Genomic DNA, 24,561 nt, shown 5'->3' with positions numbered 1-24,561 from the left:
GTTCCTGGGTGGGGGTCACAAGGTCATATGAGACAGTTTATCAATCTGGGTGGTGCCAACTGAGCCATTAAGTGCAGGGCCTGCAAAATATCTCACGCACTGATCTTAGGAACAGGTTAGGGAGGGTCAGAATCTTGCAGCCTCTGGCTGCATGACTCCTAAACCGTAATTTCTAATCTTGTGACTAATGTTAGTCCTGCAAAGGCAGTAGTAGTCCCCAGGCAAGGAGGAGGTCTGCTTTGGGATAGGGCTGTTATCGTCTTTGTTTTAAACTACAAACTAAGTTTCTCCCAAAGTTACTTCGGCCTACACCCGAGAATGAACAAGGACAACTTGAAGGTTAGAAGCAAGATGCAGTCAATTAAGTTAGATCTCTTTCGCTGTCTCAGTCATAATTTTGGTTTCAGTCTTTGTACTCAAGAGAATCCACAACATGTGATGCTCTAATGAAGAGGCTTACCCTCTTCGGATTCAAAGTTGGAAGGCTTTAGTCATTTAATTTTGATCAAACTAGTGCTTTTCAGCCACAGTATCTTCACTCTGGCATAAGCAGTCTTCTTCACAATGTATTTTTAATAGCCTCACATTCAATTTTAAGACAAAGCAATTTTAATACTAGGTGCATGCCACATGCCCTTGCTGCAAACTGCTTCTCTTGACAAGTTAGGAAGAGGTTCAAGGAGGTATGGTTACGGCTGTATTACTGAATAGTGCTGTTAAGTACTACACGATTTATTTTGTCATGTTGCGCCCTTCTGTTTCCAATTTTTAGTGACTGCCGCTACGAAATCTGAAACCAAAAATGACAACATTATTAGGTTTGTTTTGCTTTGGACTATGATTTAGTAGCAATTGAGGTTCCTGATTTTAACCCCTTGGCAGCAAGACCCAAGCTCCCTCATTTGCACGTTAACACCTAAGTGACAAGGGGTTAAATAACCAGGACGAAAGAGACTGCACTTCGATTGTAGCATTTGGCGGAACTGAAAGGAAAGGAAGTTGTGCTGTGCGTTGAAGGGGTCGTGGGCAACATGAAGATGACACCAGGAAAAGACGCAATGTCACATGACGTTTTCATAGTCTTGTGTGTACCCTGCATCATCACCACCATAATCTAGCAGTTCATTTATCATGGTGGCTTTTAATCTCCCTGCACGAACCACACCTTTGTTCTTCTTTTTGGCTTGGCTTTGCTTGCTTCTGTTTTTCACTTCAAAGCACAATGTACTGGGAACCCTTTTCCAAGTCATCAGTTTCTGATGAAATACACACATCTCCAACTAAGACTTCCAAAAAATTGGCATAATATAGTGACTTTTTATTTTGTGTAATTTTATCTTTTAGTAACTTTCCAAACTCTGTAAGGTCATCCCTTGAAGATGGGTTTATAGCATCCGTTCCATATGCAGTAGTCTTAACACCAAAAGTTGCCTTTGCTAATTCCATGTCTGACTCATCCTGTGATTTCTCCAGCTGCGGTTTATCTGCTAATTGTTCCTCTGGTGTTAGCACCTGGAGTTCTTCAGGTTCTTCTAACCCCTTTTTAACTTCTTCCTGCCTTTTCTTCTGTTGCCGTTCTTTCTATTTTATCTTCTCCGCTAGTTTTTTCTTTTCTAAAATGTTTACTTCTGCTTCCTCTTTTTTCTTTTTCCTGTCATCACCATCATCCCAGTTATCCTAGACATCCTCATCCTCGTCCTCTTCCTCGCCTTTGCAGCGGTCCCCCACCTCCTTCACGGGGCTTCCACGGAGAATTTTTCTGCACCTCAGGAGTCAGAGTTCCTCTGCTGCTGCCAGAATTAAAAAACAAGCAAACAAACAACAAAACAAAAATAATTTTTTCTCTCTGAAGGAGTCTGGTCTTCTGAAACTCAAAAATTTTTTTAGCTATTTAGAATATTATCTCTGCTGCAATTTTCCCCTGACATTATATTATGTAAATTTTCAAACATACAACAAAGTTGAAATAATTTTTACAGTGAATACCGTATATCTATCTCTAAGATTTTGTCATTAACATTTTAATATTTGTTTTAATTCACATCTATATATCTATTTTTGCCTCTATCTGTCCATTAGTTCATGTTATTTTTCACGTGCTTTCAAGAAATTTGCAGGTAGTGCTTCCTCCTAAATACTTTAGCGTACATATCATTAACAAGGGTTTAATACTTGTTTTAAAATCCTAGTTTTACTATACAATTCACATTGATTGAAATGCACAAATCTGAGGTTTATGTTGAGTTTTGACAATTGCATATACCAGTATGACCCAAATCCCTATCAAGATATACAACATTACTATTATTCCAGAAAGTTCTCTCATGCCCCTTTCCTGTCTAAAGCACTGCTATAATTTCTTTTTTGTAGTATCTCATATTTTTAATGCACAATTCTGAAATTAGAGCAATTTGTAAAAAATTAGATATTCTTTGGTTTTTTTTAGAATTAATAACCATAATTTTTAACAGCTAAGTTTGGTTCTTATCAAAATTGGGTGGAAAGAACAGGAAGTTCCATGTGCCTCTTCTCCAAACCCCTACAACCTCCCCTCCCCCACCACTATCAACATATGCACCAGAGTAGTCCATTTCCTACAGTCCAAGAACCTACAGTGACTCGCCATTATCATCCAAAGTTCATAATAAACACTAGGATTCACTCTTGGTGTTGTGTGTTCTATGGGTTTTGACAAATGTACGAGGACACGTATTCACCGGTATAGTATCACACGGAATAGTTTTACTGACCTAAAAATCCTGTGTGCTCCCTATTCACCCCTTCCTACTTCCTAATCTCTCGCAACGACAGATGATTTCGCTGTTTCCATAGTTTTGCCTTTTCCAGAAAGATATATAGTTGGAATACAGTATGTAGCCTGGATTCTTTCATTAGTAATACACATTTAAGTTCCCTTCATATCTTTTCATGACTTGAGAACTCATTTCTTTTTAGTGCTGAACAATATTTCATTGGCTGGCTTTACTACATTTATTTATCCATTCACCTACTGAAGGACTTCTTGATTACTTCCAAGTTTGGGCAATTATGAATACAGCTGTTATAAATGTTAGTGTGCAGATTGTGGAGTCCTAATTGGGGAGGGGTAGTCAGGCTGGCAGGATGGAGGGAAAGCAAAAAAAGAAAGCAGATAAGCTATGAGTTTGCCTTTCTTCATGGTCCAGGACACACAGTTCTCCTGAACAAATAACTTACAATCTTCCTGCACCCAGCCATCACCAGACCCTTGGCTGATAGAAAAATGCAAATGAGGCCGGGCACGGTGGCTCACGCCTGTAATCCCAGCACTTTGGGAGGCCGAGACGGGCGGATCACGAGGTCAGGAGATCGAGACCATCCTGGCTAACACAGTGAAACCCTATCTCTACTAAAAATACAAAAAAATTAGCAGGGCGTAGCTGCGGGCGCCTGTAGTCCCATCTACACGGGAGGCTGAGGCAGGAGAATGGCGTGAACCCGGGAGGCGGAGCTTGCAGCGAGCCGAGATTGCGCCACTGCACTCCAGCCTGGGGGCAGAGTGAGACTCCTTCTCAAAAAAAAAAAAAAAAAATTAGCCAGGCGCGGCGGCGGGCGCCTGTCCCAGCTACTCAGGAGGCTGAGGCAGGAGAATGGCAATGGCGTGAACCCGGGAGGCGGAGCTTGCAGTGAGCAGAGCGAGACTCCGCCTCAAAAAAACAAAAACAAAAACAAAAACAAAAAAAAGAAAAATGCAAATGAGCTCACTGCAATTTTGGCATTATCAGTACTGCACGAAGCCCACTTCAGCACCCAGCACAAACACCATTCCATAAAATCCGCAGTAAGCTTTTGTCTCCTGGCAGTCAGCTCCTCTCTTGCTGACCTGCCCGTTGCGCCCTTGCAACATATTTTCCTACTTTCTCTAATAAATCTGCCTTTCTTTACCTACAATTGCCTTGGTAAATTCTTTTACCACCTGTGCAATGGCCCAGATAGTCACCACTCACCATGATACAGGTTTTTGTGTGGACACAGTTTTCAATTCATCTGGGTAAATACTAATGAGTGGCATTGGCTGGATTGTGTGGTAAGAGTATGTTAGGATGTATTTTTTTAAAAACTGCCAAACTGTCTTCCAAAAAGATTGTACCATTTTGCGTTCCCACCAGCGATAAATGGGACTTTCTTTCCTCCACATCCTCACCAATATTTGGCGTTGTCGGTGTTTTGGATTTTGGCCATCATGGTATGTGTGTAGTGGTATCTCACTGTTTTCATTGGCATCTCCATGATGAAATATGACATGGAGTATGCAAATCTATGCCACCCGTAGATTTGGTAAAGTGTCTGTTTAAGTTAATTGTCCATTATGTAATTGGGTTGTTCTTATGGCTGAATTTTGAGAGCTCCTTTTATATTTTCTTTCCTTCTTTTTTTTTTTTGAGATGGAGTTTCACTCTCGTTGCCCAGGCTGGAATGCAGTGGCACTGTCTCGGCTCACAGCAACCTCCACCTCCCAAGTTCAAGCTATTCTCCTGCCACTGTTTTACAGTAACAAAAAACCAAAACAGTCTGTTCACTGCATTTCCAGTGGCTCCTTTACCTGAAAAATCTACCTCTTGACCAGCTTCATCTCCCAACACCTGGACCCAGTGACTTTTACTGGGTCTGTTAACTACAGGGTCTTTTCTCAGGGTTGCTGATGTGCTAGTCTCTGCTAAGATGCTCACCTCTTCATCCTTCCTTATTGACTAGCTGCTCTAGCCATCTGCTTTAACTTCGTTTTGGAAGCCCTCCCTTATCACCTCACTCTCCCTAACAGTTCAGCCCTTGAGGTCAGGGTCTGTCTCTTCCACGGTGGTGATGACCAGCACGCAGTGGGTGTTGTATACAAATTCTAGTTGTATCAAATATAAGCCCCAACCTGCACGAGGGATTGAGCCTGGGAACCTCCCCAAATCTTCTTGCTACACCTGGTGACTTTTATTACAATACCCAAAGAATTTCACAGATGCCACATTTGTCATTTTAGGTGAAAAAGTTTGAAATTTTAGCAACCACTCGGGAAGGGCACATGGGAGTCCAGCATGGCACGTGGTCCAATTGAGATGGACTTGGACAGAGCCTTCCGGAGGCTTTGTGAGCTGAGACTCCATTGTGCACCTGGTTACCTTCCTCTGTGATATGGAGTCTATTCATTAGACATTCTCATTTGTTCTTTGTATTTCCTTCCGTTGGAACAAGAGACTTCCGAAAACAGTATGGGCTGTTTAGCTAGTAGCTAATGTGGGAAGTTTTTCTATTTTAAAAAAAAGAAAAGTAGATCAGGTTATTTTCAGGTAGCTTACTCTAAATGGGGCAACAGATGATCCTTTCTAGCCTCTCACCTGTCTTTTACTTTCTGAGGCCAGAGCACCATTTCTGAACCCCAGCCTCAAACCCTGAAGTTTATTCCTCATCCCTTGAGGACCCAAAAACAAACAGCCTTGCCAATGCACTAGTTCCTAACCCACCTCGACTGCAAAGTGTCCACAGGGCCTTCACCAGCAGTGGGGGAAGATGCTCCAGAAACAGGCTGAGACCTTTGCCCTGTAACTTGACTGAGATGCAACTACCTTGGGTGAAATAAACACAATCACTAAGGTCTTTTTCTAGTATTAAAATTATATATATGTTATGTTCACTTTTCTAAAAAGTGAATTTTTTTCTTTATTCAAACAGTTTTCCTTTGTCTTCATAGATCATTTTCAAGTTTTGCTGCAATCAAGGATTGGGTCAGACACAGTCACTGGGCAGCTGACATGAGATCTGCACGTTTGTAAGTAGAAGACCCAGAAGGCCACCCACTCTTTCTCCTAGTGAGCCACTGGCACAGCAGGTATGGCTTAGAGCCCAATTATGTTGTTTATTACACAAAAATTCAGTGCATCAAAAATAGAAAGAAGCCCCACCACTACATTTGAAATTAAATTTTATTTAAACAGGTAAAAATTTATACATCCTTTTAAAAACAAAAATGTAAAGTCAGTAAGTGAATCAATAATATAAACCTATTTATAGCAGTAATTAAAATAGAGGTAACATTTACCAGTGTGAAAATATCACAGAATTCAAATCACACTTGGATCTTCAGTGATTCGAGTGTGTATCCGACACAGCAGGGGCTGGTGGACTGAAGATGAATTCCTCCCATGCATGCGCCATCCCCAGTCAAGTCCTTCCTCATCACTGTCCATCAGCTCACACAGTGGGGTAGCTGGCTGCTGAGGCAATTCCACAATGGTTTCTCCGGTCTTTGGCCATCTTTATGTAGCCACCCATGCCCCATTCTTCACCCCAGCTGAAAAAAGAGCAGGTTTTCCATTTCAGAGAAAGAATAAAGCCCAAAGGGTTGCTAACAGGAACACCCAACTTAAACACTACGCCAGAGGCCACAGACTTAACAGAAAGAATCAGGAGAGGCAATGTTCCTGTTTATCCTTAAAAAATTCTTGAGTCTGAACCTGGACATAAGTTCCATCCCAGCCTCAAAACTGTGACCTTTCACAGAACTGCAGATCAGAGACAGGAAAATAATAGGACGTCTTTGCAGCCAGATATACCTCCGAATTTAAAAAATGTTCAGATTTAGACACACATTTATACAATGGAACAAATACTATATTAATACTCCCAAGATGTTTGTGACAGTATCTTACTTTTATAATCAAACATTAATATTACATGTTCAACTTAGACTTCTGGGGATTTCAGAAGTATGCCTAAGGGCATGCGGAACTGTATCCAAACACTGTTTGCAAATAAGTATTCTCTTTTGAATTTCAAATATAACTATTTCTGGCAATTTATACCTGTTCTTCACCAGCCAATATTTACTGTTGTCTGATTCTGTGCTTTCAAATCCATAGCCAACCACCAGCACACCATGATCCATGTCTTCACTGCTACAGTCTGGCTCAAAATAAATGCCTGGGATAGTAAAATGAAGGCTGGGGTGAGAAGTTCCAGCAGACACGACAGTAACCCATCCTGTCACCCACAGGGAATGAGGCCATCTCTGAATTCAGTTAAGTGACACACATTCCAGATACTTCTTAACAACAATAAGATCTATTGTTATCAAGGCTAGGGATTTAAGCTCTCATTTACAACTAGCAGAAACAGAAATCAGCATAAACCCTTCATTAAAAAAAAAAAACTTTCCTAGAGGAATAAAAGACCACTCTTTGTAAGCTTGCAATTCTACTCTAGGATATCAATCTAAAAAACTAGCACAGAACACCAAAATCCTTGAATCAAAAGGCTCTTTTCAGATTTAACAACAGAAGTAAAAATCTTTGGAAAAATTATAAAAATTCAATAATTACAGAATATTTAAGTATACTAAACTACACAGTAAATGATATAGCTATTTATAAAAAGTTATGAAGTACTTATATTCATGGACATATGCTCAACATAAGGTCAAATGGAAAGATCAGGTATAAATATTGCATGTACAGAATAAACAACTATGATGCTAAGCACCTAAATATCTACACTGAACTTTACAAACCAGAGTCTATCATTCTCGTATGTCATGATACTCTTTTTTTGCATCAATTTCTACAAAGAAAAAAATGCTTACCTTCTTTATAGAACATGAAGGACTCATGACCTGCATCAATAGCAACAGAAATGGGCCCCACAGTTGCAACTGCCTTCATCAGGGCCTTCTCCTGCTTAGGAATGTCCACAAAGCCGGTGTCATTAGCAACAGAATACTCGGGATTATACTTACAGGATTCTTCCTTTCAAAGGTAAAGGGGAAAAAAAAAGACTTGATGACTGCTGTCCTCCTCCTGGAGAACATGAGTTAGAACGACAGCACTCAGCAGTGTGCGGCTTAGGATTTCCAAGTCACCACTGTTATAAATCATCCCAGGAAGTGAAATGCTATTAGTTAATTTGAAACTGCAAATTGGCTCCAGTCTCTTCAATGAGACCCCTGGGTTTACTTCCATAAGACATTTTTCACAATAGAGAAATGTGTATATGTAGAATGGCTTGTATATTCTTCATGTTACACAGAAGCAAGAACAGCTATATGTTAACCATCTAATCACAGGATTGTGCAAAGGCTAATGATTTACAGTGACAGTACTGACAATTTGCAGATATAGATTCTGCCATCTAACATGTGAACTCTTTTCTTTATTTTCTTTTTTTGAGACAGGGTCTCACTCTGTCACTCAGACTGGAGAGTGCATTTGCACAACCACCTCCTACATTCAAGCAATCATCCTACCTCAGCCTAGCTGGGACCACAGACACACACCACCACAGCCAGCTAATTTTCTTTGTAGTTTTGGTAGAGTCAGGGTTTTACCTTGTTGCCCAGGCTGGTCTCAAACTCCTGAGCTCAAGCCATCTACCCGGCTCAGCCTCCTAAAGTGCTGGGATTACAGGCGTGAGCCACCCTACCCAGCCCTAATATATGAATTCCGAAAAAGGTATCTGTTATCTCTGAAAGTGTTCCACCTCCCAAAAGCTGCGCTGGAATGACGACAAGGAGCTCCACTTACTGTTGCCTCATATGGATAGGATTCCTCAGAGTCCAGGCCTCCATTGTCAGCAACATACTGGAAGGCATAATCCATTAGGCCACCATTGCAGCCCTCATTGCCTTGAGGCCCAGAGCAGTCTACCAGATTCTGCTCACTCAGTGAGACAAGCTTCCCAGTTTTCCGGAACATCTGTCCTTCAAGAGCACCAGTAGCGCTAAAAGCCCAACAAGAACCACACTGACCCTGAAGAGGGAATAAAAAAAGCTGTTATTTACAAAAAAATAGTAAGACTTTGACAACAGCTCACATATCTGAATACTGTTAAAAAGTGAACCGCACATCGCTTTAAAGTCTACCAAAACAAAGATGTCAATCACTCCTTGGCTTTCCTGGGAAGATAGGAGGTCTGGCCCTGACACTGTCTCACCTGATTCTTCACAGGAGTCACGTAGCCTTTCTCTCTCCAATCCACAGATCTGGGGGCCTCATAAAACAGAGGTTCCTGGAACACTTTCCCCTTCCTGGGCTTACGGTTTTGAAAGCCATTCATCACCTGCCTGAATTCTTCACTGGTCTTCAAGGAAAAGGAAATAAAATGTTGAAAAGCAAGAGATTACTTTAGTAAAGAACTGAGGGGAGGAAGCAGAGAGCTCGGCGGTCCACAGCACACTCACCATGTCTCCAAAGGTGTTCATGGCCATTGTGAAGCTGTGTTTCCCTTCCCTGTATTCCTGATTGTGCAGTTCAATCATCTTCATGTTCTTCTCCCACACTGCTCTCCTCCATGCTTCTTCATTCTAGAGGCAAACATGTAACTGATGCTCTTTATTTCTACCTAAAACCCAACTCATGCTCACCAAGAGATTCTGCAGACAGACATGGAAGAGAAACCATGGCCAGGGAAGGCTTGACGCCTCTGGGGATGCTGTTCCCCAAACTGAGGCACAAAAGTGATGAATGCCCATACTGTGCTCATAATCGGTGCCATTAGGTTATTACATTAGGCTATTGGTAAAAGCTGGCCTCTAGAAGCTACTCTCTGTTTAAAACTTCTCAACAGCCAGGACTATTCTTTCTGAGGAAGTTTCAGGTACCACTAACCATGCCGTATAATCTGTTGTGCATCGCCTTCCACTTGGTCCACTGTGCCTCTAAACTGTGATTAAATGTTAGAGTAGCTGAGGCAATTCCCAGGCAAAAGGCAGCGAGGATGAATGTAGGATTCATGTTTCAAAACCTAGGAAGGGAAAAGAAATGAGGATCTGATTAGACCGATCCTAAAAAGCAATCTTACTGCCCCCTGAAAAATGAGGGCCATCATCGTAGAATAAAAATATTTAAATTATTCTTCCAAGCATTTACCCAAGGATTGTGGAAGAGGCCAAGGATGTGCCTGGAGAAAAATAGGGCACACAGAGGTGCTGGATGGACCCACCAAAATGAAAAGCAGCCTGTCCAGAGCTGTAAGAGTTTAAACAGTTTACGCAATGATAATTTAGGTTATGAGAAAGGTATGAAAGCACCTTGTGGGTGAGAAGCTTAAGGCAACAACTAGGAAACCAGGAAACAGTTGATCCAGGTTTTGCACCAATGGCAAAAAACCCAGGTTTTGTGCCCAGGCAAAACCTCACTAATGATAAGGTGGGATTCCCAAGTAGTGACAAAGAGATCCCCAAGAATTAGGAGGCCTTCACATATCTTCTTGACTAACAAACAGCAGAAGCTGAGATATGTTTTCCAACCTCTCTGTTTTTGTTTTTGTTTTGAGATGGAGTCTTGCTCTGTCGCCCAGGCTGGAGTGCAACGGTGTGATCTGAGCTCACGGCAACCTCCGCCTCCCGGGTTCAAGCCATTCTTCCTCAGCCTCTTGACTAGCTGGGACGACAGACGTGTGCCACCTCGCCCGTCTAATTTTGTATTTTTAGTAGAAACGAGGTTTCACCATGTTGGCCAGGCTGGTCTCGAACTACTGACCTCAGGTGATCCGCCCACCTCAGCCTCCCAAAGTGCTGGGATTACAGGCGTGGGCCAGCGCGCCTGCCCCAACCTCTCCTTAAATGAAACCCTTCTGAAATGCTTTCCCAGGAAAAACTGGGAAGGACAGCACACACTGCTCCCTCCTTCACTCACCTGGGCCTGTGCTGCCGACACCCCAAATTGCTCCCCTAAATCAGGGACGGGGTCATATGGCCGCACGCGGGAAGCCAGCGCCCCGCAGCCAGCTTCCAGGGCTCCAGGCGTGGCAAGGCCGGGGATGTGACGCCTGCGCCACACACAGGCTGCAGCGGTCAGAGGATGTTTGCGGTGACGCCAGCAGGAGTACCGCTGCCTGGCGTGCGGGGACTGAGCTTCCCTGTCTGACCGGGCCAGGCCCTGAGTCGGCGCGGCGCGGCCTGGCTGCGGTACCTGTGTCCACCCGGCTCGGAGGCTAGCCTGCCCGCTCAACCAGGGACCCCGCCTGCGTGGTCTCCGCGCTTCCGCGGGGTCCTGAATTGCCCTCCCCCGCTTCCCCACCTTAAGGCCGGCAGAGCTCAGGGCAGACGCTCTCGTTGCCAGGGCTGGTGCACAACTCCTCGACCGCGTCCTCTCTTCCAGTCCCTGTCCGGCCACAGCTGGGCCTGGCCGGCAGCGCTTTCCTGCTGCGGTCGTAGCTGCGCAGGCGCACTCCACGGATGCCGCTCTCGAGGTTGCGGAGGTCGCGGTTCTGGCCCAGCTTCGCCTGACTCTGCCTCTAAAACCTCGGGTCTGGGCTCGGCCGGTACCGCCCCACCCCCTGGCTGCGCTGCGATTGGCTGCGCCGGCAGCTGGGCGGGGCTCTGGGTACTCTGACTCCTGGCGCGTTTCGCGGCTTGTTTACTGACTGTCCCAGAGCGGGGCGCGCCTGCCTCAGTGGACTTGGGGGAAGCGGAGCTGGTGTCCCGGGGCTGCGCAGAGTAGGGTCGGGCGTCTCCCTGGAGCGCTCGAATCAACTAAGTACCCGACTTACTGCACTGGGCAGGTGGCTCCTGAAAAGACGTTAACAGCAAGCCCAGTATGGACTTTCAGCCTAACCTTGCTTTTCCTTAGTCCTGGAGTCTTTGGTCCGCATAGCCGAGAGCCAGTGTACTCTAGTCCAGTGGCTCCTGTTTAGTCCACAGCAAAGGTGGGGCCAGGTGGAAGATCGCAGAGCCCGCGGGCAGAAGCCTTATCTCCCACTTAAGGGTGGGTGCAGCTGGGCTTTAGAAGAATCTCGTAGGGAAAGGCGTCCCCAAAACACGAGATGCTATCGTCAAGACCAGACCCTAGGAGGGAGGAGACTGGCGGCGTCTCCAGAGAGCGCGGGCGTTTTGTCGTGCATCCTTTCCAGACTTCTCCATTCAGAGATTCTTCCTTCTCCCACGTCTTTCCCAAAACCAACAGAAAGGAGTTATTTACAGAAACATTCGGTTGACAGGAGAAAAGCAGTTGATAACATTAGAAGCTGCTTTTATTCGCCCACTCTCTAGGTTATGGATTATATCTTCCTTGGTAACCAAGACGTTCTCTTGAGATTTAAGAAATTTAATGACATTTAATGTCAGGATTTAAGATACAGAGAATGGAGAAATGTTGTAGATAGAGGAAAAATATGTATCTTAATCTAATGTAGATATTAATTTATATAATTAAAGATTTAACGAACAAAACCCACAAACATTCTAAACGTTTGTCATTTTATTTTTTATTACATAAAAACATTCGCCGTAGACAATATCTTTCGGGGAAAAAATAATTACCTCTGCCTTTTCCCCTATAACCTTTTCGTATGCATATTTTGACTTTGTTAAAAATGAAGTCATTGTGTATTTCTGTTTGTCAGTTGAGTTCTACTGAAGATTAAACTGATAACTCTTTTAGAAGCACAATCACCTATAATTTTTTAAGTGGTAAAATATACCTAACATAACAAGTACCATTTTAACCAATTTTGAATTCAGAGGCATTGAGCACATTCCCGTTGTGTAACCATTACTACTGTTTATCCCCAGAGCTTGTTTAGCTTCCTCAACTGAAACTCTGTATCCATTGAATAATAGTTCCCCATTCCCCTTCTCCTAGCTCAGGTATCCACCATTGTATTTCCTGTCTGCAGGAATTTGTTTACTGTGTTTGGAGATTATTTCTCTCTCTGTCACTCAGGCTGGAGTGCAGTGGCACGTTCTCAGCTCACTGCAACGTCTGCCTCCTGGGTTCAAGTGATTCTTCTGCCTCAGCCTCCGGAATAGCTGGGACTACAGGTGTACGCCACCATGCCTGGCTAATTTTTGTATTTTTAGTAGAGATGGGGTTTCACCATTTTGGCCAGACCGGTCTCAAACTCTTGACCTCAAGATTCCCCCGCCTGAGCCTCCTAAAGTGCTGGGATTACAGGAGTGAGCCACCGCGTCCGGCCAATTATTCCTTTTTTTATGCATTACTTCTCGGTAAAATACAATCTAACTGTGATATCTGTCCTAGTCTCTTTTCTGTTGCTAGTAACAGAGTACCTGGAAACTGTGTAATTTATGAGAAAAATCATTTATTTCTTATAGTTTTAGAGGCTGGGAAGTCTGAGGTCCAGGGAGTGTATCTTGTGAGGGCCTTCTTGCTTGTGGGGATTCTTTGCAGAGGCCCAAGGTGGCGCAGGGCACCACAGGGCGAGGGAGTCGAGTGTCCTAGCTCGGGTCTCTCTTCCTCTTCTTTTAAAGCCATCAGTCCTGGCTGGGCGCAGTAGAAGCTCACTTGGTCCTTTGTGATTTCCTTACTGGGAAGTGTGAGAGAAACTGCTCAGATGGCCCCCCCTTCCCCAAATGTGAAAGAGAGAGGGAGTTGTGAGTGAGTGGCTTTGCTCTCCAGCACTTGTTTGGTGAAGAGCCTCAGGATCTGGACTGTGACCTCCCAGCTCTCAGGAACCCCATTCACCACCAGAAGGGGTGGCATGTTCACCCTGTTATTCAGGAAGGAATTGGAAAACAAACATTCGAGAGTGTGAGGTCAAGAGCTAGAAACCCCAAGCCTCCGGCACCTGAGCTAGGGAAGATGCTGGGAGCACCTGCAGGATACTCCCATATTCTGCCCCCTTGGTACTTATCAGCCTCTGAGAGCTGAAGCCAGACCCTTTCTTTGCTTGAGCAGAAGAGCAGACCAAAGAGCTCATTGACTCAAGGAGCATCATGGCAACGGGGCTGTACTTGGAAGGGAAGAATCCAGGGTGTGATCCACAACCAAGGCCTGAAGAAGTGGGGTCTGTATTTGACCTACCCAGGGTGAGTCATGACCCAAGTGCTGGGTCTTTAGCCATGGGTGGTCCTTCCAACAATTTCCAGCTTCCTCCTGCAGAGGGGCTGGTGTTTTTCTTCATTTCTCATGACCTTCTTGGGAGCACAGGCTTTGGTTTCTGCCTTCCCTGGATCAGGCCTCCCGCAATGCAGTTGCTCTAACAAAAACTATTAGCAAGGCCGGGCGCGGTGGCGCAAGCCTGTAATCCCAACACTTTGGGAGGCCGAGACGGGCAGATCACGAGGTCAGGAGATCGAGACCATCCTGGCTAACACGGTGAAACCCCGTCTCTACTAAAAAATACAAAAAACTACCCGGGCGTGGTGGCGGGCACCTGTAGTCTCAGCTACTCGGGAGGCTGAGGCAGGAGAATGGCGTGAACCCGGGAGGCGGAGCTTGCAGTGAGCTGAGATCCGGTCACTGCACTCCAGCTTGGGCGACAGAGCGAGACTCCATCTCAAAAAAAAAAAAAAAAAAGACTATTAGCAATGACACAGTACCACAGAAGCAAGCTCCTTGTGAACGGTGATTACTGACGATATTGTCTTCTAGAGACCATTCTAATGACTAGACAGCCTGGTGCACGAGCTGTTGTCAGTCATGAGGAGCATTTCCTTGTCTATATAGAGGAACTGAAACCTATATGGCCAGCAAAATTTACCCAAAGCAATCACTGGGATACTCATCACACCATCATGGCCCATTGTATCACTTTTGTTCCCTATATATGTGGTCCCGTTTCCTCAGGACCAGTACTCCCTTATGTGGGGAGCAGGACGGATGCCGTGAGTTACTTATAGTGACTCATTAGTTGGGGGATTTGCTAGTATTTTCATCAAAGTTGAATCTAGTGAAACATTTGATTGAACTGGCTCCCAAATTCAAAATAAACCAACACCATTCAGGAAACCTATTTATAGCAAGAAGTCAGGAGTGGGAACGCATCTTCCACTGTCACCTTGATTAACAATAGCTCTGACCTGTGGGAGGATGGTCCTATCTCCTGTAACAAGCATAGGGTAGTGATGGGCCAGGTCCTGCTGCTCCTACATTCTCATCACTTAGATAAGCACATGCAGGTGACTGCAAGCCTTCCAGCCTCCATCAGCATCCTCCAGTTCTCCCCTGACCGCTCTCATTCATGTTCCGCACTGATTCAGAGGTCCAGTCCTGAGTGTCAAAAAGAAACATTTGTGAGCCTTTCTATAAATCAATCAATAATTCATGGATTATAGTGAATTCTTCCCTACTAAACACATCTCCAGAAATTTAGACTCAGTAACTCCCTTCCTGAATGTCTTTCCGAGGCCCCAAGTGACATTGATGTTCCATAGACAGTGTCTTACACAGCAAAGTGCTTGTGTGGCTGGAAGGCAGCTGACCTTCCCTGGAATCCTGACTGCAGGTTCTGTTTAGAACATGGAGTCTCATTTTGAGAAGCTCTTAGTATTTAGCATTCACAGGAAGTTCACAGGTTCCAGAAAACACTGGACAGCACTCAGGGGAAAAAGAAGGGGCAGAGATGGAGACACCTGGTCAGTGTGGCCAGAGCATCCTGGGAGAAATGCATTGAGGGACAGAGGGGCAAATGCACGCGGGTGGTGGGGAGAAGAGCAACGCGGATAGCAAAGACACTGTCCAGATAACCTCCCGACTCAGGAGAAGGGACTGAATCCAAGAGGAGAAGAGGAGGGTGAGGCTGGGTGTGGAGGCATGCCTCAGTCTATGAAGTCTATGAAGATCAGACACCTGTAGATTTGATTTTAGAGTCCTGATAGAAAAAGAAAAACAATGCTAGCCATAATTTTTAAAGGCTTTGATATTTTGGGAAATAAGCTTCTCATTTGAGGCTAGATTTAGTTCCTTCTCTCTGAAACATGTTCAATTCATGATTTCTACTTAATTCAGGTTTTCTAGTTTTGTAATAACTTAAGCTGGTTGATCAAGCTTGCAGGCAGGCAGGCAGGCAGGAAGAAAGGAGGGAAAAGAAGGAAGGAAGGAAAGAATGAAAGAGAAACAGTAAAAGAAAAAAAGGAAAAAAGGAAGGAAGAAGACGACAAAAGTCTCGACATGAAGTGTTTCTGCAAGTAAACAAGGAATTCCTTTTGTACCAAGGACTCCAAAGTCGTCTGGACTCCTTAGGCGTCACAAGGCCACTGGCCCTGATGTTTCAGTGAACTGTGAAATAAAGCACTGACCCGCTGCTGTTCCACCGTGATGCCTTCAATCTCTGGGCCTCAAGGGAAGACAGTGTTTGCTCATTCTGCAAATACTTATATAGGATGTACTTGTTGGGTGAGCGGTGAGCGTGACGGTTGACAGGCAGACACAGACAATAATCAAGTACACAAGTAAAGAGTAATTAAGGCCACTTATTTTGGAATTAAATAATGTGGGGTTCAAATCGTAGTTCAGTTTTTTGACAACCATGTCACGTTGGGCAAGACACTTAAATGTGTGGAGCCTCCACTTCCTCACCTGTAAAGGGGAATTAAAAATGTGGGTATTGAGAGGATTGAAACAGATAGGTTAGGTAGTGTTTAGAAAGCAGTCCCAAGCACACAGCTACTATTCTTCTGACAAATGTTTTGGAAGGTTAGAGTGTCCCTGAATCATTGAAACACTCTCATGGGAGCCATACCTTAACACACATTACTGAAGGTTTTAGATAGAATTGTCAAAAAACACAGAAAAGTAATGAAGAATGTGACAAGCCCTTGAGACCTGGGAAAGGCCAGTCAACTGAAGTCTTAGGACAGAGCAAAGAGGGATGGATTAGGGATATGGTAACATAAGCATGACCTGGAGCTGTGCCAACGCCCTATCTCTGGTGAGCTCTCTTCCATGGTTCGATGTAGGGTGAAGGAGCTCCTGGGTCCTTGGGGTTTCTCAGCCAAAACAACTTCCGTCATCATTGCTTTCTCCTCTGTTGTTTCTTGGTTGTTGAGCCCCAAAATGTGTGATGCCTTGAAAGAGGTTAAACGGTGGGCATCATCTCTCCCTAAAATGCGAGCTTAATGGGCAGTGGCCCATCTGGAAGGCTTGTGTTTTTCTCCTTCTTCTCGTGCATATTCTCAGAAACATAATTAGCACATCGAGAAATGACTTTCTTGATTTCTAGCAAGAAAAATCACGATTTCCTTGACTTTTAGTGGACTGACCATTGTTGTGTTGTCCTGGAAAAACAGATGTGGAGTAGACAGGAGTGAACATTTGCCTTCAAGCTTCAGTCTCTATGTTCTGGCCTGTTCCTAATTTGATGAAAAAGCCATTGATTTGTTTAAAAATAGAATTTGTGAATGTTTAATTACCAGATAGAGCAAGTAACCCACCAGTTCTCTGGCTTACAAACAGTAATGGCCCTCCACCTTGTTCCTAGAGCACTAAGCCGATCATTGAGGTGGCTTGTTTTGGAAATTTCCCTTTGAAATTTCCAGTGAATAACTTATTAGTGGCTGTTTTCAAGGATTCTTAGAGGACCTTAGCCTTTGTCCTTCCAGCAGTTTCATCTGTTATTTTTCAATAATCTTTTAGGTGAAAAACAAATAGAACAAGTAATCATTATGAAAAACATAGAAAATACAGACAAGCAAGGCAAAAATACCCAAAGACTCACCCAAAATCCCACTGTCCTTGTTGGCCTTGTGAAATCAGTGGTCACCTGGGAACACACTGCTCACTTACGTGCCAAGCACCGCATTCGCCTTGTCATGTATTATAGCATTTGATCATCAGGATAACCCTCATCCCTATTTTATAGATGTGTACAGTGAGGTTAGAGAGGTTATGGAGCTTGCCTAAGGGCACAGGGCTAGTCAGTGAGGAAGCCAGGATTTGATCTCAGGAGGTGGAACTCCAACAAATGGGAATGCAGTGCTGTAGGGGTGTATGGGACCCTGGTACTGAGGGCTGGCAGTCATTAGGAGAATTGCAGGAGGACCACAGGGAGCAGTGTATGCTAAACCTGACCTTCTCTGCAGTTCACAGGAGCAGCAACCAAGACACCACACCTCTCCCAAGGGCAGCAGCTGAGAGGTCATTTCCTAGCACACAGTTCCCAATTCTCATCTGCTTCCATTCAAAACTTCCTCAAAAGCACTTCCTGTTTTCTGTGACTCCCCACTGAGTTTTGGAGAAATCTTATCTTCTGCCTGGGGTTCTGGAGCAGGTCACAGAGCAGGTGGGGGGTGGCATGGAGGGGAGAATACTCACAGTCTGACCTCAGTCTCATGCCTGCAGACCCGTGGTGTATATAACATAAGGGGAATGATACTTTCTTGTGCAAATATGATTTTTTTTCTTTTTTGTGTTCCCTTTACAAGGACGTCTACCCTATACAGACAGGGATATTGTTTTCTCACAGATGATCAGAACTTTAACAATAGGAATGTGAAGAGAAAAAAGAATCAGTGTTCAGAATTAGACTTTCCTGATAGATTCCCGAGTTCACAGTGATCCAAAAGCCAAGGTTGAAGAGAGAGGAAAAGATTTTCTAAATTCCTGGAGCCAGTCTGAAAACCTCTCTTATGAACCTAGAGGTCAGCGTCATCAAGGAATTAATTGTCCATAGCTTGGTGGAGTTGGAGAAAGAGGCGAGAAGAGTCACCTCCCGAACTGGGAGAGTGACAAGGGTTTTCTGCAAGAGGCTGAGGGCTGTAGCCTCCTCATACTCATACCTGGGTGGCTGAGCTTGGAGCACGTGGGCTCTGGAATATTTCCACACTCAGGCTTGCATGGAGGGTGGGGAAGTAGGTCAGACAGGTTGGGATGACCAAAGGCAGCAAACACAGACTGCTCAGAAGACCCCAGGACACTTGCACAACCATGGGAGGAAGAGTGGCTCCCTGAACAATGAAAGAGACTAGATTTGGGGGAGTGTGACCCAAGTCAAATTTATTTCAAGAAGATTAAAGGAATATGATAGTTCTGGAAAGCATACTGGAGTAATGAAGCCCAAGAGAAGGGTTACTGCATGGGTGAAACAGAAAGGGGCTAATTAGTTCCCAGAACATGGGAGGAAATGGTCAAGTGTTGATGAAGCCTGGAAAATTCAAGTTTACAACCTCTCCTTAGGCCTATACTGTAATTCCCATGGCCATACTCTCATGTTCAGTTTTATTCAGGCATTAACAAGGGCAAAGGTTGACAAACATAGGAAAGGAATGCTAGAGTCTCTTTAATGGTGTGGACATTCTCTTCATCAGCTTCATGTAGTCAGTTTTGGAGTAATGCTTCCTGGCTGGTGCTCTTCTTCCCCCACACCTCGTCTTCCTCCTGGCTGATTTCTCTGCGTGATTTGCATGGTGGAGTGTTCAGGGAACTTGAGGGATCTACACACTCTATGTACAAACCTCATCCAGGCTGTGCCAAATAGTATTTTAGAATGGTCAGGCTTAGCGCCCAGGATCACCCATCCAGAGGCTTTGCAAGGGTAGGCAGACATGGCCCTGAGAGAGCCCATGGCTTGATGAGTTGAGTGCAGGTTGAAATGCAGGCCCCATGGGCCCTCCCTCTAGGCAACTCTGAGCAATCTACAAAGTCTGCATGAGCAGACAGATAATCTGCTGCTGCACACACACAGAGCTCACCCCTGCTCACTACGGCTCACCTCCTAGGATGCCTCCTAGGCAGACAGAAGTTAAGGCTGGCTTGCCACACTCACATTCTAGGACCACGGACCTGCACCTGCCCTTGCTACGCTGACCAGTCTCCCAGGCTGTCACCACTGCCCTTGGAAGAGCTCACACTGCTGATATTCCAACCTCCTTTCTTGCTCTTGCCGAGAGGTGGCAAGAGGATTCCCTTATTCACCTGCCCACTAAAAACCAAAAATTTTTTTTATTGCAGTAATACAGATATAATATAAACTTGACCATTTTCACAATTTTTGAGAGCAGCATGAAGTTCATTCGCATTGTCGTGCCACCATCACCACCATCCATGTCCAGAACTTTCTCTTCATCCCAAACTGAAACTCCTAACCCATTCAACATTAAATCTTCATATCCCTTTCTCCTAGCCCCTTAATTTTAAATGGATGAGGATAGTATTTTTGAAATAATAATGTTTATTTCCTGTTGACTTTCTTTTCGACAATCTGCCCTTGATACAGACAGAGGTATCCATTGTCTTGGGAGTAGTTAAGATTGTGAAAGGGGAAATGGAATGAACAAGAGCCAAATGTTCGGGGTATAACTTCTATTAATAAAGCAACATTTTCGAGACCCTGGCTTTTAGCAAAAAGCCAGGCTTTATAAACAGAGGCAAATGTCCTTCCAAATTCCAACGGGCTGCTGGGAAGCTGGGTGGGCACTCAGGATGGCCTGGCTCCAGGTCACCTTGCCTGGCACCACTGTCTTTAGGAGTGAACACAATCCGTGAGCAGCATCATATCTGTGCTGACAAATAGTGGAGCGGGTATCGTGGAGGAGGATTCAAGGCGTCTTTAAAACCTGGAAGACAGAACAAGGGATGAGAAGTACAGGTGGCAAGTGTCAGCTCACGTAGAATTAAAATCTGCTTTTCCAGTCATCCAACTCTGGGATGATTTGAGCAGAGACTGACTGACCCTTGTATTTCATGGCGGGTGATGCTCTGGCTGAACTTCGAGACATCCCATTTCCTCCTGACTCTTGGATCCTATGCCCCTATTTTAAGAGCAACCAGAATTACTGTGCTTCCTAAAGTGTGGCCCTCACGGAAGGGCCTTGGGTAAGTTTTAGCGTTCAGGGGATGGAATAAACATGGTCATGAAATATGTCACGAGATGGGGCCTGAGGGCTTTCCCTGAACTTCTATGCATAGCAAAGAGCAAAGGCTCCTGAGCAAACAAAACACAGCAATAAGCCTTTAGAGTCATGTGGCCCATGGTGAACTTTTCACTATTCCAGGGAAATAGAGAAAAATGAGGAGCACTGGGTAATTTTTTTTCCGCTAAGATTAAGTTATTCCATTGAAAGGAATGTTAATTATTCTAAGACTATAACCTTCCCACTTTCTCTCTCTCTTTTGTTTCTTTCCTTCCTCGCTGCCTTTTTTTTTCTCCAACAGAGTCTTGCTCTGTCCCCAGGCTGGAGTGCAGTGGCACTATCTCGGCTCATTGCAGCCTCTGCCTCCCGGGTTCAAGCGATTCTCATGCCTCAGCCTCCCCAGTAGCTGGGATTACAGGAGCGTGTCACCATGCCTGGCTAATATTTGTATTTTTAGTAGAGACAGGGTTTTGCCATGTTGGCTAGACTGGTCTTGAACTCCTGGCCTCAAGTGATCCACCTGCCTCGACCTCCCAAAGTGCTGGGATTATGGGCGTGAGCCACCGTGTCCCGCCCTTCCTTGCCTCTTTACTTTCTTAGTTTTTTTCATTTGGAATATTTTTTCTCTATTTATTAATTTCTTTCTTTCCTTCTCTTTCTTGTGGGGCATTATGATTGGTGACAGCATTGGATAGTTATTGCTGTTTCTGTGTTCTTCGCAAAACAAAGTGTCAGAGTGTCAGTCCTCCATGTTCTTTATCAAAGTTTGCTATTTCCTAACATTCCCAAAGTGTGGGAACCACTGGTAATAGCAAGTCTTCTCAAGGCTTAAGAGTCAGTTAAGACAAAAAAAAAAAAAAAAAAAAAAGCAGCCAGGCGCGGTGGCTTATGCCTGTAATCCCAGCACTTCGGGAGACCAAGGTGGGTGGATCATGAGGTCAAGAGATAAGACCATCCTGGCCAACATGGTAAAACTCTTTCTCTACTAAAAATACAAAAATTAGCTGGGCGTGGTGGTATATGCCTGTAGAGCCTGCTACTCGGGAGGCTGAGGCAGGAGAATCACTTGAACCCGGGAGGCAGAGGTTGCAGTGAGCCGAGATTGTGCCATTGCACTCCAGCCTGGGCGACAGAGCAAGACTCCATTTCAAAAAAAAAAAAAAAAGCTACTCTTTATTGGATCTTTATTGGAAATAGCTTTAAGGGACAGAGAGAAGTAAGATTCCTTTTGATTTCTCATTTTCAAATAAAAAATAAAAATAGTCATTCCAAAGTGACAAGAGAGAATATAATCAAGCCTTTAGTGTACTTTTGCCCGGCTTATGGAGGGATAAGATAAAAATGTCACTGGGTGAAAACAATGAGATAAATTCACAGCTGGGAACATTGTACAATATCACCAGTGTTGCACGTTTGCTCAGTAGCTGGCTGTTCTCCATGTCAACAGGATGTATGTGGCTTGTTTTGACTCAAGGTCCTCCAGGAGTATGTGTCCAACCACCAAGGTGGGCAACAGAGTTTGGAGGCTGAATCCTCTGGTACCTGGAGCGGGATGGCAATGGAACCACACAGAGAATGGCCCAGAGCACTGAGAAGGCTGCCTTCCCAGCAAAAGGCACCTGCACAGAAATTCAGCCCATAAAGTCAGGCAGAGAATGACGTGAATGACAATTGGATAATGAGTGTTGGCATTAACAAGTGTTGAAAATAAGTCACTAGACAATTAAACTTGCAGTGTCAGAAAATCTTACAGCTTATGTATAATCAAATGAAACTAAACTTGATAGAGTGTTCACCAGATTTGACAATAATCTTTAAAATTTATGACATTGGTTTGGGGCTCAAAGTTTTCTAAACCAGTAATAACTGTAATTATTGAGTAATTAATCTGTCGTGATAGTGGAAAGAATGAATTTTTTCCCTTCTTGCTAAAAGAGTGAGATTACAAAAGTTGTTATATGTAGCAAAAAATTTGGTAAAAATTATAAAGTGTGTTAGCCATTGATTAATAACATAATGTTTTTCTGGGAGAAAAGAAAACCAGATAGAGTGCAACATAAATGCAAAGTTTTGCTTAGCAATTAATGTTTTCTCTTTTTGGATTTTAATTGTCATGTACCGACAGCCAAAAAACCACGTATATCATGTCCAGTCCAAAATACAGGAAAAAAATGTGCATAAAGATGTTTAGCCCAGCTTTGTTTTCAGTAGGGAATAATGCCTGAGTGTTTCACAGTAGACATTTGGGATATGACAACATTATTATAGTATCTTGCAGCCATTAAAAGAAATGTTTCTGAAAAGCTTGTAAGAACATTGTAAAAACACTGTGTCAACATCTTCTGTTTAAAAAAAGCAGGGTATAAAATCGAACACTTCATATGATTTCAGCTACATTAAAACATGTCTAGAAAATACAACCAAAGGGAATAAAAACTTTCATTGCCTCAAATTACCCCAAAGGCAAGGGGCAGCCCGTGGCCAGGGAGGGCCAGCCTCAGAAGGACTGAAGTTGCTGACTTGTACCTACGGCGGCAGCAGCTGCTGGTTTCTCCTTCCATGTTAATCTGGGTCACAGAATCTCGTGATTTACAGAAGCAGCTCTGGCTCACTCTTGGGTGACTGGCCTGCCTTCTTGGAAGACAGGATGATGCTCATCAACACTGGCTGTGACGCAACCTGAGGGCTCTGCAAACCTCCCGTGGGGCACACACTGGGGCAGGGGCCTCAGCATCTGAGTCTCCGCACTGAGGATGGAGCGGGCGGGATGGGTGAGGCAGAGAGGAAGAAAGTTTTCCGGATGTCCTGGTTAGTCACCCTGATTGTGGGAAATGCACACTCATGGCTGAATCAGCAAGAATCAAGTCTCTTGGCCAGAAAAACAAGACATTATGGCCTGAGAATCTCTCAGGACACACACACACATCACACACACCAAACACACACACACCACACACATCACACATACACCACACACCCCCCACACCACATACACACATGCACACACACCAAACACATACACACACCACACACACCCCACTCACACCACCCACACACACATGCACACACCCCACACATCTCACACACATCACACATACACACACCACACACACCACAAACATGCACACACACCACCCACACGCACACACCACACACACCATACCACATGCACACCACACACAGACACACACACCACATGCACACCACACACGCACACACCCCACACACCTCACACACACACATCACACATACACCACACTCACCCCCACATACACCACATACACACACGCACACACACCACACACACCATACCACACACACGCATGCACACACACACCACACACACATATATGCACATACCAACAGACAGACTTACCCCATATATACACACATACACATATGCACAAAACACATATACACATGTGCATATGCACACTATGCTACATATATGCACATGACCCACGTACACATACATTAATGTACATGTACACAAGTGCACACACATATGCACAAAATACAGATGCATACATCTGCATATACATGTACACTTGTGACACACACATCCACACACGTGCACACACACATATATGCTGCAGTATAATATTCTTAGAATAGTAGGAGGGGCCTCAGTTGTGGTCAGATGACCTGACGCTTAGTCTGAATTGTTAATAATTGAACCGTGTAATTTTGTCTAAATCTTTTCATCTCTGCTTCCAGCCCCCAAAGAATGTGGTTGACTCAAACCATCTGGAAGTTCTCTTTAGTGGTAAAATTCTGCGATTTCAATGGGAAAAGACGGTATCATCCACCCAGAGCTCACCTGAGCTCCTTCTCTGTACCCTGAGGAGGATCCTGGGGGCTGGAGTCACAGCATAGGGTGCTTGTGAGGCCGTCCTCACCCAGCGCCAGCCCCAGGAGTGTTGCCACGAGGGATAGCCCAGCATCTCCAAGGACCTCTGCTGTGGGCATTCCTGTGGCTTCTTCCCTGCCCCTCCTCCTCATACCCACAT

General features: G+C 44.5%; 1 protein-coding gene and 1 pseudogene across 1 annotated transcript; both read right to left on the bottom strand.

Moving 5' to 3' along the window:
• Positions 1-1,061: 1,061 nt before the first annotated feature.
• On the bottom strand, positions 1,062-6,176 carry LOC111554159 (annotated as a pseudogene).
• On the bottom strand, positions 5,934-11,288 carry CTSL (cathepsin L). Its single transcript, XM_023229528.3, has 8 exons — positions 11,040-11,288; positions 9,627-9,762; positions 9,200-9,322; positions 8,953-9,099; positions 8,544-8,768; positions 7,607-7,769; positions 6,831-6,948; positions 5,934-6,319 (listed from the first exon to the last, which is right to left on the bottom strand). The coding sequence occupies exons 2-8, from the start codon at positions 9,750-9,752 to the stop codon at positions 6,220-6,222; spliced, it is 1,002 nt and encodes a 333-aa protein (XP_023085296.1). The 5' UTR covers positions 9,753-9,762; positions 11,040-11,288; the 3' UTR covers positions 5,934-6,219.
• Between the last annotated feature and the right edge of the window lie 13,273 nt (positions 11,289-24,561).

This window comes from Piliocolobus tephrosceles, chromosome 14 (genome assembly GCF_002776525.5).
Source record: "Piliocolobus tephrosceles isolate RC106 chromosome 14, ASM277652v3, whole genome shotgun sequence".
In the NCBI taxonomy this organism is placed as follows: Eukaryota; Metazoa; Chordata; class Mammalia; order Primates; family Cercopithecidae; genus Piliocolobus; species Piliocolobus tephrosceles.
The sequence above is the reverse complement of the archived record's forward strand: the minus strand, read 5'-3'. Positions and strand labels throughout refer to the sequence as shown.